General features: G+C 41.0%; 1 protein-coding gene across 4 annotated transcripts in view; it reads right to left on the minus strand.

The window, feature by feature from the left end:
* Nucleotides 1-19,592, minus strand: part of DMD (dystrophin) — a 6,960,831-nt gene that overhangs the window by 4,430,946 nt on the left and 2,510,293 nt on the right. For all 4 annotated transcript variants that reach the window (XM_069204753.1, XM_069204754.1, XM_069204752.1 and 1 more), the window contains 2 exons: nucleotides 9,772-9,909; nucleotides 8,200-8,352 (listed from right to left, as the gene is read on the minus strand). In XM_069204753.1, coding sequence (XP_069060854.1) covers nucleotides 8,200-8,352; nucleotides 9,772-9,909 — 291 coding nt within the window. The remainder of the gene's footprint in view (nucleotides 1-8,199; nucleotides 8,353-9,771; nucleotides 9,910-19,592) is intronic.

Raw genomic sequence — 19,592 nt, forward strand, 5'->3', positions numbered from 1 at the left:
ACTACGCTTTCCTTCCCACAAAAGAATCGCCCTTAATCTGGAAGGCATCTCAGACCGTGTGCCAGTGATATTTTCCTGCGGTCAGTGGCAGGCCTCAAAATAGAGAAAATGGATGATTAATGCCTGGTGGCTCAGAGATGAGGCTTTCTCTTCATTTCTCAAGGTAGAGGCTAACTCTTACTTTGAAACCATCTTGTGATGACTCTACTCTCAAGTCACACTATAGGATGCCTTCAATCCTTTGGTGAGGTGGAGAGTCAAGTAGGAATTTCACTTCTGAAGAAAAAACTCTTGGAGATTGAGGGGCATAATTATGAGCCCCTGGCACCACTGTTGCATCACTTTTTATGACCCAACGGTGGCGCAAACCTTGAATTCATATCTATGATGCCACGCAAAGCTGCCTTGGAAGCTTTGATTGGCCTCATAGATATTGAGTAAGGCAAGGCTGGACTAATTGCTGTGTTGCCTTACTCTGCGCAAGAGAGGAGTTCCATGGATGCTGCTGTGGGTGTTACTACTCAAAACCCATGTATTTTGACACAACCCCAGATTTGCAAAAGCCTGTAAACCAGGGGATTGCCAAAAACTTACACCTCCCCAGAAGAGGCGCAACAAGGAAAATATCCTTATTTCTCCTTGTTTTTTCCACTTTCTAATTTGTGCTGAGAATGCACACATAGAAAGAGTAAATCTCAGGTTTGTTTTTGTGCAGGAAGGTGCCCCTTACCTGCCCTCAACCTTACTGGGAATATAGAAGCTCTCATGATTCTGACTGTCACTCTGCTTTGGAGAAACAAAGCAAAACTGGTATACGTCTCAGAGGCATATCTATGACAATGAAGACAAAGGTGGGATCATTTACATTGGCTGTGTCAAAGGGAAAATCCATCTTGTCATGTTCAAGAGATACGCTAAAAATTGGATTAAGACCTTGCTCATTGCCACAGCATGGCTGAAACACTTTCCTCATAATATTCCCATCTATATATCCACCAAACATTTATGAACACTGTGGATCTGGAGTTTTCAATGGTATTCCACTAGCCTCACTGATAAGGTGGGAGTCTGATCAACTAGACCAGGAGTAACTATAGAAAAAACAACTGAGGCCTTTTCCCAACTTGCCTTGGGCAAGACCCCAGGACCCAATTAATTCCCAGTTGAATGGTTTAAGCACCTCACCTCAAGCATCCTCCCATTCTTATGTGCTTTGTTCCTCCTGGCAACTCAAGTTTGGATTTCTCTGCCAGACCAGAGGGAGGCAATTATTACAGTTCTACTAAAAACAGGCAAAACAGCAGAGCAGTGTGCATCCTACAAGCCTATAAAATTGACTGATGTGAAAACCAAGGTCTTTGCAAAATCCTTTGTGAAACAATTGTTCCAATGCGTTCAGTCTTTGTTCCACATAGACCATAGTAGCTTTATCCAGCATGCTCCACTAGATATAACATAAAGCACCTCAATAATGCCTTGCCCTCTATTCTCTTGTCAGTCTGACCATTGGTGTTGCTGATGGTTGACTTTGAAAAGCATTTAAATCAGTGGGGTGGGACAAACTCTTTGACTTTCCAAGATGGTATTTGGTCCCTGGCTTATACCATCTATTTGTCTCCCTTATCCAAATACCTCACACAGGAAACACGTGAATGGGGTGTTGACCCCTTCCTTTCACATTGTTTGAGGCTCAAGCTTAGTCTCTCCATTACTCTTTGCCCTAGCCTGACCCAGGAGGAACGCTGATGTAATCCATGGGTTTTAGTGAGGGGAAGTTATTGAAGATTGGGTCTTCCTATATGCAGATGATCAACTATTGTATTTCGGTAAGCCTCTTTTTGGGGCAATGGAGCGGTTTGGTTTAGAGAGGTTTATGGGTCAACAGGCAAAATGTTTTATAAACTTGATCCATTGTTCATCAGAGAATGTGCTTTGGGGACCAACAATAAGGCTAAAAGTGACATTTCACACTTGGGGGTGTTTGTGGCTAACTCCACTACTTAGACATGAGTTGGGAACATGCCCACCTCTTATAGAATCATTACCAAAGGACCTAGGCAGCTAGGCCAATTCCATTATTTCTAATGGGTAAGGTCACAATATCAAAAATGATATTCCTAACCAAATTATGATATGACCTTCAAAACTATCTTTACAAAGTTTCTTCTACCATTTTCTGTACCCTTAACTTGCTGTTCATGAGCTTCACATGGGAGGGGGCACTCTTAAAATAACAATGGCCATATGATTTTGTGATAGGGATACTACACCTTGCCTCATATTACCATGCATCAAATCTATTCAGTCCCAGTGACACAGATTACCCGGCATAACATACAGAGTGAGAGTGGCTGGGGTGATATCTCATGCCAACACTACGTGAGAGCAGACCCACTGAGCATCCCAATGATACTAAAGTGGTGGTCAATATTTGAAAGCATTTCCTTTGGGCAAGCCAAAGAGGAAGTATGCTAACAAGGGAAACTTAGTTGTGGGCAGGAACTTGATTACCTCTGGTAGCATAGGCTCACGGGTTCCAAAGAATGGGATCTCATAGCCATCCCATAGCTGAAAATTGTGCTCTGTCCAACGGGACTTCCCTAGTTTGCATACTGACATAGTGACTTCACTATTCACAAAAACAACTTTTCAGATTCTCTAAATTGCGCCATGACCTTATGCCCTATTTAAGTAAACAGGGGAATTGAGAAATGTAATTCCTGCAAAGCAAACCTCATGATGAGTGAGATGAAATGAAATGAAAATCCCATATGATTAACATCTCAGACCTTAGTTGCATTACAGGACAAATGGGTAAAAGTGGGAGAGGTATTCCAGATGAGGACTGTAAGGATACCCTTACATCATTACAGGCAGTTGCAATCTCAACCTGTTCTTATATACATTCAGGATTTGTAAAGCGCAGCAAATCACCCGTGAGGGTCTCAAGGTGCTGAATTTTTAGGCACAGCAGGATAAGGTGATTTTCTCAGAATCACATGATGGTGAGCCGAATCTCAAACCTTGCTCCCTCCAGCTCCCTTCAGCTTTGATTTTGGCAGAGCACCCCATTACACCACATCCTCTCCGTTGATAATCTTGATTGATCCACTTTAAGCACCTACACAGAGTTTACCATACTAAGAACAGCTTTTTTTAAATGGGACAAGATTGTTCTTTGATGTGACCAAATGTGGAATGTTCATTCTCAATAGAAGTGTATGATTATTCAAGAATTCTGAAAGGAGGTGAAAATGCTCGTAAGCTGGCCAATTCTAGTCTAGTTGATCTGAAACTAACCCTCCTGTACAGACTCAAAAATATAGGTGGCAACTTATATGCAAAAACCCTGGTTCTCTAAGGTTTGATTCTAGCCAGACGAGACATCACACAACACTGGAGAGCCATTAATTCCCTTACTGTAGGTGGGTGGGTGAATGGTGAAAAAATTACAACACTTTGGAAATGAAGTCATGAAGCTTGTAGCTGTCCTCACAAACACAACAAAATATGGGGCCCTCGAAGAAACACTTTGATCTGAATTTACAACTTATATAAGTTGTGATCTGCTAACTTGTGTTCTGCTTCAAAGGGACCGGACTTGGCAGTTTGGGCTGGAGCATAGATCAGGGTTGATTTGGATATGGCTGTCTCCAGTCTTAGGTAGCATGGGGACAAAAAGGAATGATGGACTGGAATGCAGCCCTGAGTAATTTACCAATGGCTGAGATTAATTAAAGCAGTCCATCCATTCATCACTTTTTTGTTTTCCTCATTGTAGGTCAAATGGCAACTTGGTAACGTTTCACTAAAAAAAAGATGGATGGAGAAGATCTAGAGTAGTCTAAAGGTTCTGCCTTTCTGATCAACCATCAGTAATTAACGTTCCAGCTGTCAAGATGTACTGTGATAGAAGTCTTCAAACAATTTACAAATGAATTCATATATCTACAAAATAAATGCCAGAAATGCACAAGATATGCTATTTCCAGTGACACGAATACTAAAGTTGGACAATGGGGAAGCAGTATAGGAAGAAAATACATGCCTCTGAACTGGGGAGTTAGTGGAGACATATAAGCTACACCATGGACAGCCAGAGAAAGAAAATGTGCCTTTGATCAAATGAAGCCCAAAATTTCACTTGCAGCACCAATTACCAGAGTGAAGATCTTATGTATTTGATACATGAGGCACAGATTCAATTTCCTAAAAGAGACTGTGATGTTAGAATATTTTGAAGGATAAATAGGACAAGAACAAACAGCTAGAAGGTCGATGGCACAATCTTAGCTACATTGAACACAGTATTGAGAAGTTTGCCAACACAAATAGAAGCTAGCGCCTTCAGTAAACAGGCTACCTGTATGGTCACCAGACGGTGTCATCAACTAAATGGCACCAAGGGACTGGTGGCACCAAGGGCTAGTCACCATAACAAAGTTTGTATCCACAAAAAAGTATAATCATCAGTGGTTCCCCACTAGTTATACATTTTCTTGTCAGCAAAAAGCCATTTTAGAAGGTCAAGTAGTGGTTCTGCTCGAGGACAATGAGTACAAAGGGATTTGAGAAGACCTTTTTTTTTTAAAAGAGAGAATGATTAATTTTTTCTGGCTATAACAATAATTAGGGCATGACTTTGAGTTTAGCAGATGGATACTTAGTCCCAAACATGGCGGATATGCTGTCTGCCCCATTTATTACATGTGCATTATATGCCAATGCACTTGAATGTGGTCAACAGGATAACCATCATGTCTGTGATGGAGTACCCCTCTGTCAAACTCTAATTCAGGCCCTTAACCCACTCCAGGTATAAAAATATATATTAGAATGGAAATAAGACAAAAATGTCTGATGTCCAGTAGCTTGTTTTATATTTTGAAAATCTTGCTCAGTGTTATAGGTAATATTATCATAATTTAAACATTAGAGCAACTATTGCTCTTGTCAAGGTTATCCATGTATGTAGAGGATTAAATAGTAATTGTCAGAAATAATTCTAAGAAACGTCTATCTAATAAATATAAAATTCATTATTTTTTGGTATTGTGTTACTGAACCATAGATGAAAAAACTGCACTAATAACATTAAACTTGACTGAGGTACAAGATAAAAAGAAATAACCAAAACATTTAAGATCATGAATGATGATAGATCCAGCTGTGTCATTTCAAGTTATGACAGATAAGTGATTCTAATTTCATGCAATCTGAAATGTTAGGGTAAAGGTCTTTAATGCTCAATTAGTTGGATTCTTTTATTTAAGATTTTGGGCCTGTTTCAGGTCTTGGCGGAGGGAATAGTCTGTCAAAAAATATGACGGATATCCAGCCCACTGTATTACTACTCCCATAGGAGATAATGGGATTGTAATACTTTTGACAGGATATCATGTTTGTGATGGAGGGTTTCCCTCCGTCAAGACCTAAATCAGGCTCTAAGTGTTTGTCATTTCATCGTTTTTTTCAAATACTCACAGCTGAATGGTTTAAAATATGTTGCTCAACTATAGACTATATGTTATTGTTTCCTATTGGGTAATTCATTCCAGAATATGTAATGTCACACACAAGCAAATCCTATTGGATAGCAATGCTTGAAAAACTCAGAAATCTGATTGACATGCTTGTTAAGTCAGCTCTAATTTGTCCCCCTTTTGTGAACAGGGAGAAATCAAACTTGCATACATTGCACACCAGTTTGGTAAAAAATGGCATGTGCTTTTCATTTCCAGTAATGTATGTCTAAAATTAGATGTAACTTAACATCTGATGTCCCATAAAGTCACCAAAGCATAATGTTTTACAATGTTTAGGATTCATTACATTTTGATCCAATCCACGAAGAGAATGGTCACTAAGTTAGCCCTAAGGTCCACAATGTAAAATTTGCACTTGTGTGTACATTAGATCAACCAACTAAAGGGTGCAACTACATTTAGAAATGACAATTGAACTGCCAATTTCAACAAATGAGTGGGGTGCATAACTCTGCCTGAAGCACAACAATCCAGAAACAAATAACATGAAAAAGATTCCTTTTATCAACCACAATTTATGCTACAAGCAAAAGAAAACACCTTAGCTCTCCTCAAACCAATATAACGCATGTTGTTTATGTGGTGGGGCAGGTTTGTTCATCTTTAAAAATATATTTCAAACTGTCGATATAAATGTACATCACAAATTCTTAAGAGAAGTGATTGAGACCTACCTTTACTTTGTATGGCAGTTACATTTAAGTTCATTTTGATAAATTAGTAAGTTATTTCCCTACCAAGTGCTGATGTTTGGTGGAAAGAGAAATACTAAAGCATTTTATGCAGCAGTTGCTTTACCCATATTAATAGTATTAATTAGGAATTTGGAAAAATATTGACTCCTACATATAGGTACAGAGATATCAAGCAAAACAACACAACAGTAGGCCAAAGGAGTACAATACAAGGTTACAGTATCCCTAAATTCCAATAATAGACAGGTAGGATGCTAATTGTCTTAGACATATGTAGTGCAATGCAACACATTGTGCACGAGGAGGAAATTAGTGTAGATTCATAACTACTAAAATGGTCTGTAGCTGCTGGCAATCACTGTGCTGGTGCACTGAAAAGGCTGCCTTGCACCAAGGTGCAGTCTCCCAGTGTGTGCTGTTCTGCATAGGAGTCGTACTGGATGCATGCCATTCAAGTGCAAATTTCTGTGGCTAGACAACTTTCGAAGAATTCTTTTATGCAAAGCAGTCTGACTCGCTTAGTATGTTGCGCTTCATGTAAAAAACTATGGGTTGTTGATCTGATCCAAAGGTCAATGTTCTGATTATTCGTTTGGCTGTTTATTCTGCTCAGTCATAGCAGTAAATTAGATGTTTGATGTATTGACCTCTGCTACTTTATGTGGGCTAGTGAACGGTTTCTTCTATGATTCCATTAGTACATCAATAAATCACTCTCTTCTGGTAGCTATTATGAATACTATTTTAGCATGCATATAGATTTTCAACTGATAGTTGTCTGACTTTTTGAATTTTCAAACTGTGGATTCACAGATGGTGGTAGTTACAATAGGAATGTTTCCCTCTCCCTGCCTGGACACATCTTAAGGACTTAGGCAGAACAATTAGATGCAAAGTGAGTCTGAGCATTTGCAGCTGCTGCCGATCAGCAGTGCTAAAGTTAGGGCCTTACCTATGGCTCTAAGGGATGTTTGCAATGGCAGACATTATTTTTTTGTAGTCAATTTTACTATGCCGTGTGCTTTACACTGGAACAGGACTTAGCATAAATACATTTTGATTGTTTTCCTTGATTTTTGTATGTTTTATAAAAAAGAGGGATAAGTTATTTTTTTATGGAGCAGTCTGAACAAGTCTGATCGTACCATATTGTTTAACTTTTTAGTATGTAATTCAACTTAATGGTGTTTGGGGCTCCTTAATGTAAAGTGTTTTTATTTAATACTATACAATAACTACATATTGAAGCCAATATGTGTGCTTAGACATCTTAAAATATTGAAGTGCATTGTGTACATAGCAGGCTCACTTAACATAGCAAACAGAATATCCTAAATTACTGGAGTAAACTGACACCATATACGTACATACTAGGGCATCTAAAATGCTGCATATTTCTAAGAAAGCTTGTCATATTCGGATTAATATCATTTGGTGACACAGTACTGCTTGTGGGTTACGTTCATCCCCTTAAATTAAAAACATAATCCAATTACCTTTCTCATCCAAAAGTAAGAAATTCCTGACCCCAAGCCAATGTTAAGCATTGCCCTGATTCAAAATATGTTTTGCTTTCTGTGGCCATATTTAAAACATACTTGTTCTCATTTACATAGTATTTGTAGGCAATGCGGGTCTGTAAAGATGCTATGTATTTATGAAGCATGTGAACTACACTGTAAGGAATTATTGCAATAAAGTTCTGAAATCAGTTTCCTTTCAGATGGCACTTCTTTTGCATTTAATTAATTAAATGTAGGCACACATTGGTTTTCAAAACACTTATCTGTGTAGTACTACAATATAAATAAGTAAAAACAACACCTTTCCTATTTAACATGTCAAGAACAAAAGTGTATTATTGTAATTGTGCATACACACATACTTTAAACGTATTTCAGTCACTCGAAGTATGAATATTCTGACAAATGTAGTAATCTTCATAAATAAGGTGCTACCTTTAATTTCTGTTCTTCTTTGGGATCTGGAAGACTAGCAATTTTTTTCTCAATGTCATCCAAATATTTCAAGAGGTCATCAGCCTGCCTCTTATACTGATACCATTGGTGGGAAATTTCTAAAGCCTTTTTTCTTCTTTGCGTTCTCAAATCCTATGACGAGAATAGATAAGATAAGAATATTAACACTAAACTTTCTCTTCTATTTCTCCACAGATAAATACATGTTCAGTTGTTATGCCTGAGAGAAGGTTAGACAATATAAATGACAGCATGTTAATAATAATATCACATTTTGCACACAATTTAACAGCACTCCATTCAGCTATGTCTCTTCAGTTCCAAGTGTGTGGGTATTGTCCAAATATATTGTTTCCCATTTAGAGCCCCACTAGATTTTGTTCTCAACTGCACAAAAAAATGCTTAACAAAATTGCTCCAAATTTGCACGGAGTTGGTGTCTTGCTCAGAATAGGTTCCTTCCTTGGCTTGGTGTAACTCCATTTAGTAGTTTTGTAAATATTTGTGTTACTCATGGTTCTTCGTGATGTTGAAAAGGTTAATATTTTTCGTGCATTAATATGAGAATCGTCTGCAGTATATCCGAAGGTTCAAAAGGAAGGAAATGAACAATTCTGAACATATTTACTGCTAGTCAGCATTGTGAAAAAAACTGTCAGGGTGAAAGGGAGGCAGGAAACATTGGCTGCAGGGTGAACTGTAAGATATGCCTTCCACCCACAGTCAGCAAGGCACGCTTGATGAAAATACACTATCAAAGCTAAACAAAAATGCCAGTACTGACCCAACTTAAGAGAACGTTCACTTACATGCGTGAACACCTCATTGAATGGATGTGATCACCGTTTATTTACTACTTAGCCCATGCTCTGTCCCTTCATATTTACAATTGAAATTGTCGTACAGAAGAGCAAAATACGTACTGCAACATTACAATAACATTTTGTATTGGAATAGCCCATTATACATACAACAAACATTTCATACACATGACAACAGACCAATGCAAATAATACAGTCCTTAAATGCGTGCGGGTGGTTTGGCGAATGCAACTCTGACATATCACAGTTTTGCAGGAGAAAAAAAGATAACTTGGTTCATTAGTAGAACCCTCTACAGGCAGCTTCATTAACTGGCATTCTTTAAAGCAAATAGGCAGGTACATGGGAGCAACTAACATCATTTGTGAAAGAAATTATTAAGTTCAATAAAATGAATGGAGGGAAGGGAGTCTCGGAGACAGTCAGAGATACCAAGCCAACTCAAACTGATTAGGGGTATGCACATTTATAATCAGCACTGCACAGAATGTTTTCATAAATGATTCAATTTGTAAGCACGAGATTTTCTGCATTTAGTCGCGTGGCACTGACTCGATTCATCGGATATGTCTGCAAAACTAGTTCTTATACGAAATACCTTTTTGATTTTCCAAGTCAACGGGGTTGAATGTGTGAAACCCTTATGCACCAAAATGTCACTCATTGGTTCTCAACGGGAAACTAAACATAAGGGATTTTAAACGCGGTTTTATAGCTGAGACGACTTACCATGAGAGCATTATGTTTGGATTTCAACAGATGTTGCTTTGTCTTTATTTCTTCACGTTTTTTCTCGTCTGTGAGCCTCTGTTGGAGGTTATCTCCTCTTTGCAGCAGTTCTTTCACAGAGCCTTCCGTATCATCCCTCTATCAATAAAAATAAAATTTCAGTTCCTGCCAACTATGGTATACAACAAGAAATGTCGCACCTTTGCAGAATCAACGCTAAGAATGTATATTACATTGTTTGTGTGTGGTTACTATGCCACCGCATTCAGCCATACACTTTGCCTGCCCCTATGAACCACACGTGCTTGTTGACAAGTAAGCCTTGTTAAGCTGAGAAGGCATTTAACACCCCCTACCGCTCTCAGCATGCTGCAATAACATATAAGTGAAATTTAACAGAGTATTCTACCATATACTTTATAATGGTAAGTAAACAAAATCGGTATAAAATGTGGGAAGTAAGAATAAAATGTTTTTTTCTGTGAAGTAGATGGATAGCTTTAACAAGTAAGAATGAGACTAAACAACATGCTACTTGGTCACAAAGATAAAGGGACCACATAATTATAAAACTGGCGCAAAAAGCAGTCACAAATTGTGCACAGATCTTTGCAATTAGTATTTTAATTTGCAAACCAACCTATGTACTAATAGGTCGGTTCACAACATAAGTTGTAGATGAATGACTTGCCCTACTTAGTATTTATTAAGCAGGTTGCAATTTGTGACTCCCATGATTGTCTATATTCACAGTGATGGTGGCCAGCCAGGAACAGTAGACCATCATACCTGTCACTGCATTATAAAATGGATTTCTTTTCTCTTTCTAAAAGTAGCACCAGTTCCTTAAAGTAACATGGGTTGCTTAAAAAAAATATTTAAAAAATCAGTTTTGGAAAACTTCAGTGAAAGGATCACTGCCTACTCCCCTTTAAGCTGCCACCCCAGTTCCCTAAGCGGAAGAGTGTCTGAAGGGGACCGCTTTCCCTTTGCATATTAGTTGCAACCCCAACTTGGAAATCAGTAGGCAATGGTTTTCAACTGGAATTGATACATATAAACCCAAATCGAATTCGAATTGCATTCCTCTGGCCACGCCCCCTTCCAAATTTCGATTGGTAATACCTTCTGAACCTATTTTTTAGAAAGTCTTTTTCGTATCACAAAATGTGGTTAGCCCGTATGTAAATGAGGTTTTGAAGTTGCAAGCCCTGTATTTTACCGAATCCGAGGGTCTGTAACCACAAGAAACGTTTGCACATTTGAAAAGTGTATTGTTTAAGGCTTCTAATGTTCCAAACTGCAATTGGGCCCTTTGCTACATACAGAGCAACTTTACCTTTCTTTGCCGGGGAAACACTATGTCCCACTGCAGATCAATTATCACTGCCACTGGGTACTTGGTGAGGTCTCAGATTCAGCCACTTTCAAGGCCTCGCCTACAGGGAAAGTGTGTTCTAAATCCATCTATGTGCACCCTGCCACACTGTTATGGTCTTCATCACCATCAGGGAAGGTGACTGAAGATCTATAGGAAGCATGGCAGTCAGCAGGGCTGCCTAGTGCCTGCTAAGATCCATCATACGCCACCAGACATGTGGAGTCAGGCTTACCCATGCACAACATTCAGTATTGCCTGTTGGCTCCCCACATTCAGAGCAAACTCACACGTTTCTATGAGGTTGGGGCTGTCACTTCTTAGTTTCTCTAATCCCAGGAAGAAGCGCTGGGCCTCGGGGCCAGTGCTTAATTTGGAACAAAAAATGAGTGGTGGTGCCTGAAACACTGCTCAGAATTCTGCGTCTGGCGCTATTAAATGTCAGCACAATGAAGACCAAAGCTGTGTAGTTCTGAATCCATCTCAGGCCTCTTTAATGCAATTCAAGACACCGCCTGCCCTTAATCTCATTCTTGCAGGTCCCTGCTTTCTCCCATTGTGACATTTTTCCGTCTTTCTGGTCTTCCATTTTTCTTGTTTGTATGTTTTTACTCTCTTGCACTCTGGAACTATGTGATGACCCATGGTCAATATGGAAAGTCAGACAGGCAGGCCCGATGGACTTCCAACGGGACCCCAACAGCTCCACAGAGTCGCTTATATTCCAGGTTGGCCTCATTCTTTTACATACAGGGTTTAGTAAAAAGGGGCTCACACCCTCATGGGCATTTAGTGCTGTCTGGCACAAATGGCAATGGCATTGTCACTCCTTGTCTTGGGTAGGTCATGGACTTTGATGGGATGCTGTTAGACTTTTCATCCTTGGTGTGGTCTCCCTGAACTTTTTGCCTCTGTTCCCCAGGTTGTTGATGTGTGCTGGACTCTGATTTCACTGTTTTTGTTACTCTGGGCACTTTACCACTGCTAACCAGTGCTAAAGTGCAAGTGCCCCTGTTTAAAATGGGTACGTAATTGGTTCTCCATGATTGGAATATTTGTTTTACTGTTAAGTCCCTAGTAAAGTGCACTAGAGGTGCCCAGGGCCTGTAAATCAAATGTTACTAGTGGGCCTGCAGCACTGATTGTGCCACCTGTAATCATGTCCCAGACCTGCCACTGCAGTGTCTGTGTGTGTATTTTTACACTGTAAATTCGACTTGGCGAGTGTACCCACTTGCCAGGCCTAAACCTTCCCTTTTCTTACATGTAAGGCACCCCTAAGGTAGGCCCTAGGTAGCCCCAAGGGCAGGGTGCAGTGTATGGATAAGGTAGGACATATAGTAATGTGGTTTATTCTGTCCTGACAGTGAAATACTGCCAACTTCGTTTTTCACGGTTGCAAGGCCTGTCTCTCTCATAGGATAATATGGGGCTACCTTTAAATATGATTAAAGTGTAGATTCCCCTAGAGAGTAGATGGACATGTGGAGTTTGGGGTCCCTGAACTCACAATTTAAAAATACATCTTTTAGTAAAGTTGATTTTAAGATTGTGCGTTTGAAAATGGCAGTTTTAGAAAGGGAGCATTTTCTTGCTTAAACCATTCTGTGACTCTGCCGTGTTTGTGGATTCCCTGTCTGGGTCAGTTTGACAGTTGGGTTGTTTTTCACCTCGCACTAGACAGTGACACAAAGGGGGCTGGGGTGTAACCTGCATTTCCTGATTAGCCATCTCTGCTAGGAGGAAGGGGTGGAGTGGTCACTCTCATCTGAAAGGACTGTGCCTGCCTCTGACAAAACCGGCTCCAACCCCCTGGTGTGTGTCTGAGGCCTTGCCTGGGCAAGGCAGGATTTCACAAGTAGGTGTGAGTCCCCTTTGAAGAAAGGTGACTTCAAAGACTAAAATGGGTATAAGAAGGGCACCCAAATCTACAGACTAGAGAAACACTTCTGGAACCAAGAGGAACCTCTGCCTGGGGAAGAGCTGATAGCTGAGGAAGAAGTGCTGCCCTGCCTGTGACTGTGCTTTGTGGAGCTTTCCTGCAGTGCTGCTTCTGCCAGAGTAAGAGGGCAAAGACTGGACTTTGTGTGCCTTCCATCTTGTGAAGAAATCTCCAAGGGCTTGAGTTAGAGCTTGCCTCCTGTTGTTTGAAGTCTCAGGGACAGCAAAGACTTCTCTCTGCCAGCACCTGGGGTCTATGGAGAGACTCCTGCTCTGACAAGTGGTGCCCTATCGCCCTTGAAAGGAAAGCTAGTGGAAATCCAAGGAAATCGACTTCGGACGCCGCCGCTGCTGAATCCGGTAACGCCGCCTGCACCCAACGCCGTGACCTTCGCTGGAATGCGACACTCTTCGCAGGCCCGACGCCGCAGCATCCCCGCTGAAGTCCGCGACTCCGTGGAAGTCGCAGCACCACGTCGTGACCGGCACCGCTCGAAGTGCACAGATTCAACGTTTCGCACAGAAGCCGCGATCCCCGACTTCGCGCATCGGCTTGTTTTCACTCTTCACCAAAGGTACTGTACTTGGGGGTCTACACGACTCCGTGTCCGGCGCCACTGGTGTCGGCTTGTTGGGAACGACTCCGTCACGACACCGTGTTAACATCTCATCGAAGCATTTTTGTTTCTAAGCGCTATGTTTGAGCTTAATCTCTAAAAATTCATAACGACTTGTGTATGTCGGATTTTTGTTGTTTGGGTCTTGTTTTGTTTAGATAAATATTCCCTATTTTTCTAAACTGGTGTTGTGTCATTTTATAGTGTTTTCATTGAGTTACTGTGTGTGTTGGTACAAATACTTTACACCTAGCACTCTGAGGTTAAGCCTACGGCTCTGCCAAGCTACCAAGGGGGTAAGCAGGGGTTAGCTGAGGGTGATTCTCTTTTACCCTGACTAGAGTGAGGGTCCTTGCTTGAACAGGGGGTAACCTGACTGTCAACCAGAGACCCCATTTCTAACAGATGCTTTATACAATGTATACAACTGTTTGTCAGGCTACAGTCTGGCCTTGAGACAGTGGGGTCTCCACCACAGCCACGTCTTGCCAAGTGGTCTGATTTGGCACCTACTTCACAATAAAACATGATGCCTCAGGTCATACTGGGTAATAAACTGGAAGCTCATTTGCCATATGTGTATATGAAAGAAGAATCTTCACAGCACATCAGCACAGTTTCCTAGTTATATTACTAAATTAAATAGTTCCTGGCTAATGATTTGCTTGGGCTAGTGGCTTGGCTCTGATAGTCCAGATGTCACAGCAACAAACCCAATGGTTGTGGAAAGGGAAATTGTGGTAGTATACCTTGGTTCTCTAGATCAAATGCTAAGGGAGATGTCCCTGTGACACTACAGGAAGTGTCTTCCTCAGGTAAGCATAGACCCCACTGGTTAGATTTTTCCTTCACCTTAGGGGAGGCACTGCGGACATGTTAGTTACTGACTCTGACCACAAAAGTTACATAGGATCCTTTGAATGGATAAGTATTAGGATCTGAAGAGGGGCTGCAAAGCGAGTCATGTTCCTTTTTATTCTTGTTTTCAGGCCTGGGCCATACTCTAACTGCTGTCACTCGTTTTTTAGCAGGTGACCTCAGCCTCTAGTGGGGCATCTGACATTATGCACCCTTTCAGTAGGGGATTTTCAGCTTGCTTACAACTACTGTTCAGCTAATTAGATAGCTTTGTTTCTGCCCCTTTTGACATCCTGTGTTGAGAGACTTAATGGACTAGGCAGACACAAACGATGAGGAGTTTTGTGAGAGACATTGGGCATCCATCCATTCTTATTATGGCTTCTTGATCTATTTGGACTGTGTGGATATTATTGAACTATATTTGACACCACTTACGTTTCCACTTAAGATTCCCATAGTTGAATGCCAGTTTTCCATGTGGTGATTAAGGCTGTTTAAGCTGTTTCCCTAGAGGGCACTAAGCTATTTTGCTGTACTTGGATCTGATGGTGGAACAAACATTAGAGCTCCAGACTGTTTTAAACTGCTGTCACCTTCTACTCCTCCTGTGTCATCACTGGCATACCTCTTACTAATGGAATTCGGCCAATAACTCGGAATTTGTCCTTTGATTCCGAAAGCCCCTTCATGAGAGGAAAATAATTGGCTGGCCTAATCTTTAAATTTAATAACAGGAGTGCTCTATGGCAAACTAAGGAGCACTGTATCTAACCTCTCATTCTTAAGCTTTACCACTCTTGTCTGGCAATGTGCTCTGAACACTGCACCTATGCCACCAACACAAACCAGTTAAATTCTAAGGGCCTGATTTAAGAGGCACGAGCTCCTCCTTAGCATAATTTTTTTTTACACTAACGCGGCGCAAAAGTGTCATTTTACACGTACCATATTTACAAAATGGTGCAATGTATGCATTGCGCCACGTTGTAAACCCTTGAGCTACATTATGCCTGTCCCAGGCATCATGTATGCAAGGGGGGGCATTTCCCCATTAGGTGGCCCAAAAAAAAAGACCCCATTTTTGTCGGCACTTTTAACACCTGCTCAAAGCAAACGTGAAAAGGGAGCATGCCATTGAATACATTTGAATTTTGGCGCTACTCATGCAAAGTAAATCAATAGAGTCAGGAATTCTGACACTGTTGACCCCTACATTGCACCATGGTGCCAGTATTTTAAATATGGTGCACACATGGTGGTGGTAGGGGGGGCGCTAAGGGGTGCAAGGAAAGGGGAGGTGCACTGCGAGCAGCGCCACTTTTGTTAAATCAGCCGATAAATATTTATGATATCTTTTAATTTGCATTCTCTGTGTTGGAAGTGGGGTCGAACTTGAAGTGAGATTTGCTCAAGAAGGAAACTTCCACATGGATTACTGATGGACTTGACAGCCTTAGGATGGTCACCCCTAACTTTTTGCATGCCTCCCTCCACTTTTTAGATACTGTTTTTGCTGGTTTTTAGACTTTTCGCACTTTACCACTGCTAACCAGTGTTAAAGTGCATATGCTCTCTCCCTTTTAACATGGTAACATTGGATCATACCTAGTTGGGCTATTTAATTTACTTATAAGTCCCTAGTAGAGCGCACTATATGTGACCAGGGCCTGTAGATTAAATACTACTTGTGGGCCTGCAGCACTGGTTGCGCCACCCACTTAAGTAGCCTTAACCTTGTCTAAGGCCTGCCATTGCAAGGCCTGTGTGTGTAGTTTCACTGCTAATTTGACTTGGCATTGAAAAGTACTTGCCAAGCCTACAACTCCCCTTTTTCTACATATAAGTCACCCCTAAGGTGTGCACTGGATAACCACTAGGGCAGAGTGCTGTGTAGGCAAAAGGCAGGACATGTACCTATGTAGTTTACATGTCCTGGTAGTGTAAATCCCCTAAATTTGTTTAAACACTGCTGTGAGGCCTGCTCCCTTCATAGGCTAACACTGGAACTGCCCTTATGCATTGTTTGAGTGGTAGCTGCTGATCTGAAAGGAGTAAGAAGGTCATATTTAGTATGGCCAGAATAGTGACATTCAATCCTGCTGACTGGTGAAGTTTGATTTAATATTACTATTTTAGAAATGCCACTTTTAGAAGGTGAGCATTTCGCTGCACTTAAATCCTTCTGTGCTTTACAATCCACATCTGGCTGGGTTAAATTGACAGCTCCCTTGTGCATTCACTCAGGCACACTCCAAACACAGGATACTCAGCCTCACTTGCATACATCTGCATTTTCAACTTCCTGGGTTGGGAGGGTGGAGGGCCTGACACTTACATGTCAAAGCCAAGCAGAAGGGGCTTTACTGAGGCTAGAATCAATGGCCACGAGCAGGGCGAGTTTGACAACAGTCTGGGAGAACTTTGCCGCTGACCTGATAAATAAAAACTCCGTAGGAAACACAAGAAAGGGAGCACAATTGAACCATCAAAAACATTGACATCTACCTCAGCCAGTCCGTAGAAGGAAAGCAGATTTAGGTAAATTACTAAGGCAAATGCGTAAATTCCCAGACAATGGATCACTATTGGCTGACCTGCGAGAGCAAAGGAAACTACTAAAAAGGGAAATATGGTCCTTCAAAAAACATCAGCAGGGGACGCTTTGGGCCAAACTACACTATGCGTCTCAAACATCTGACCCCAAAAGATTCTGGAAAATCATTAATACAATGGATAAGGGTCCAAAGGCAGCTAATAATGCAAATATATCAGAGGATTCATGGGTTTAAAGTTGCATCTAAAGGAGTTGGACACCAAAATTGTGCCGCAAATCCAGAGGTTTTTGAAAAACCAGGAACCAGATGTTGCAGAAAGCCTAAAGATCTCAGCATCAGAATTAATAAAAATCATTGGGAAGTCACGAACTGATTGTGCACCAGGTCCAAACAGTTTACCGCAGGTACTGTTAAAACAGGAAACAGAAAAATGGGCCAAGCTCTTGGCTGCAATGTTCAACTCTGTGCTTACAACGGGAATTGTCCTGGTAACCTGGAGAGGCTCAATAATTCACCCCATCTACAAAGGTGGGAATGTGGCTTCCCCAAGTAATTACAGACTTATTCCTCTCCTAGATGTCGACCTTAAGTATTTCTCATCCTGTGTATTAAACCACCTAGAGACTTGGATTAAAGATAAAAACATTCTGCCATTTAATCAAAGCGGTTTCACTAAACATCAAGGAACTCTAACAAACCTCATGGCACTAGGACTTGTTACCAACAGAGCAAAAGCAACCAGGACTCCCACCTATCTGTGTTTTGTTGACTTTAAAGCCGTCTTTGATTGTGTCCCCGCAGCAAACTGTGGGCTAAACTACAGCTTTAGGGGCTACCAGTTACTATTTTAAACGCTATCAAAATGATTTATTCTGATACATGGGTGAAGGTAAAACTATGGGGATGCTCACATCTATCTAGGGCGGTTAAAGCAACAGTAGGTGTTAAACAAGGCTGTGTATTGGCCCCAACACTCTTTAACCTGTTTATAGCGATCTGTCTGCAAAGTTAAATGTGGAATCATCCCATTCCCCCTCTCTGGGCGGCCAGCAACTATCTAATATGTTATATGCAGATGAACTATTACTAATTAGCAACACCAGAATAGGCATGCAAAAACTGCTAAATAAATTAGAAGAGTTTGCAAGGATAAATGAATTAGAAATCAACCATAACAAATCTAAAATTATTACTATAAATCGCAGACCCACCAATCAGCGTAAATGGTACCTGAACGGAAAGACTCTGGAGGAAGTAAGCTCCTATAAATACCTGGTTGATGCCAGGTGCAACTACGCACTCCAAAAAGAAGCAATAAAAAATAAGGCGCAGACACTAGCTTACGCCTTTTGTAAGCTCTCTAATTCAATCTGTGGCCATGCCCTGAACCCTTTGACAGTCATAATGAGAGCAAAATTATTGCCAACCCTCTCCTATGGGGCAGAAAATAATTAGGGGGTTGGAGGCAGTTCTCCTGGAAGCTTCTGATAAAGACCTATAAGCGTGTCTTTCAGTTACCAAGGCATGCCTCTGCAGCCCAGGTCAGACTAGAATTTATGTTGGTTAAGCAGTCGCTGGCTCGCCCTGCGGCATTCAGCAAATGCTGTTACAAACTGAGTCTCACCCAAAAAGGGTCTTTAGCCAATCTAGTCTGGCAGGAAATTACTTTAGAAAGAGGGAATAGTAATTATAAAAGTTATCTGGAAGAGAGTATAAGCCTCTTGAACCAAGGTGAGGTATGGGACCAGTCGCTTCCCACGCCGGCTTTTCACAAAGCAGTCAATAAGTCAAGTAAACTACACAGCTGGTTAGAAGACAGGGAAGCTCTGACTAAAAGGTCGCATGGCTGGTTGATTCTTAACTCATATAAAACTCTCAAAGAATCATCACTTATGGCTGCCCCCTACTCATGGAAAATAAATCAACTCTTTCTAAGGCTCAGGCTGGGTGAAGTTCCAACGCTAGACCTCATGCCAAAATGGAAGAAGGGATCACGAGTGGGGGTGCATGAGTGCGGCCTTTGTCATCTGGCAGAAGAAAACCTGGTGCATGTGGTCTGCATTTGCCCAGCCCTGGCTGTTGAAAGAAAATGCTTACTGAAAAAATAACTAAATGGCTTAGGGATTAGATCTTGTAGACAAGCACTAATTGGAGCATTCAATCCACAAAACACCATATTAAATATTAGATTGGTTCAATTTTTTGAATTTTTTTCCGGTAAAATAACATCGGCTGAAACAAGCCTGTGATAGGGAAGGTGTAAATAGAGACAAAATCCATCAACTTTAAGAAAAACACATCAAAGAAAGGAAGGTTTCTTGGTAACATCACGGGTCACACAGACAGACCGCTTTGAGGTTTAGTACCAGTAACTGGACTCAAGTAGGAGCAAATCAACTTTGTAAATTGTATTTAAACCCTCCCAGTTCTTCATAATTTTATGTAATATATATGTTTTATTGCATTCAT

Source organism: Pleurodeles waltl, chromosome 8, assembly GCF_031143425.1.
Source record: "Pleurodeles waltl isolate 20211129_DDA chromosome 8, aPleWal1.hap1.20221129, whole genome shotgun sequence".
Lineage (NCBI taxonomy): Eukaryota > Metazoa > Chordata > Amphibia > Caudata > Salamandridae > Pleurodeles > Pleurodeles waltl.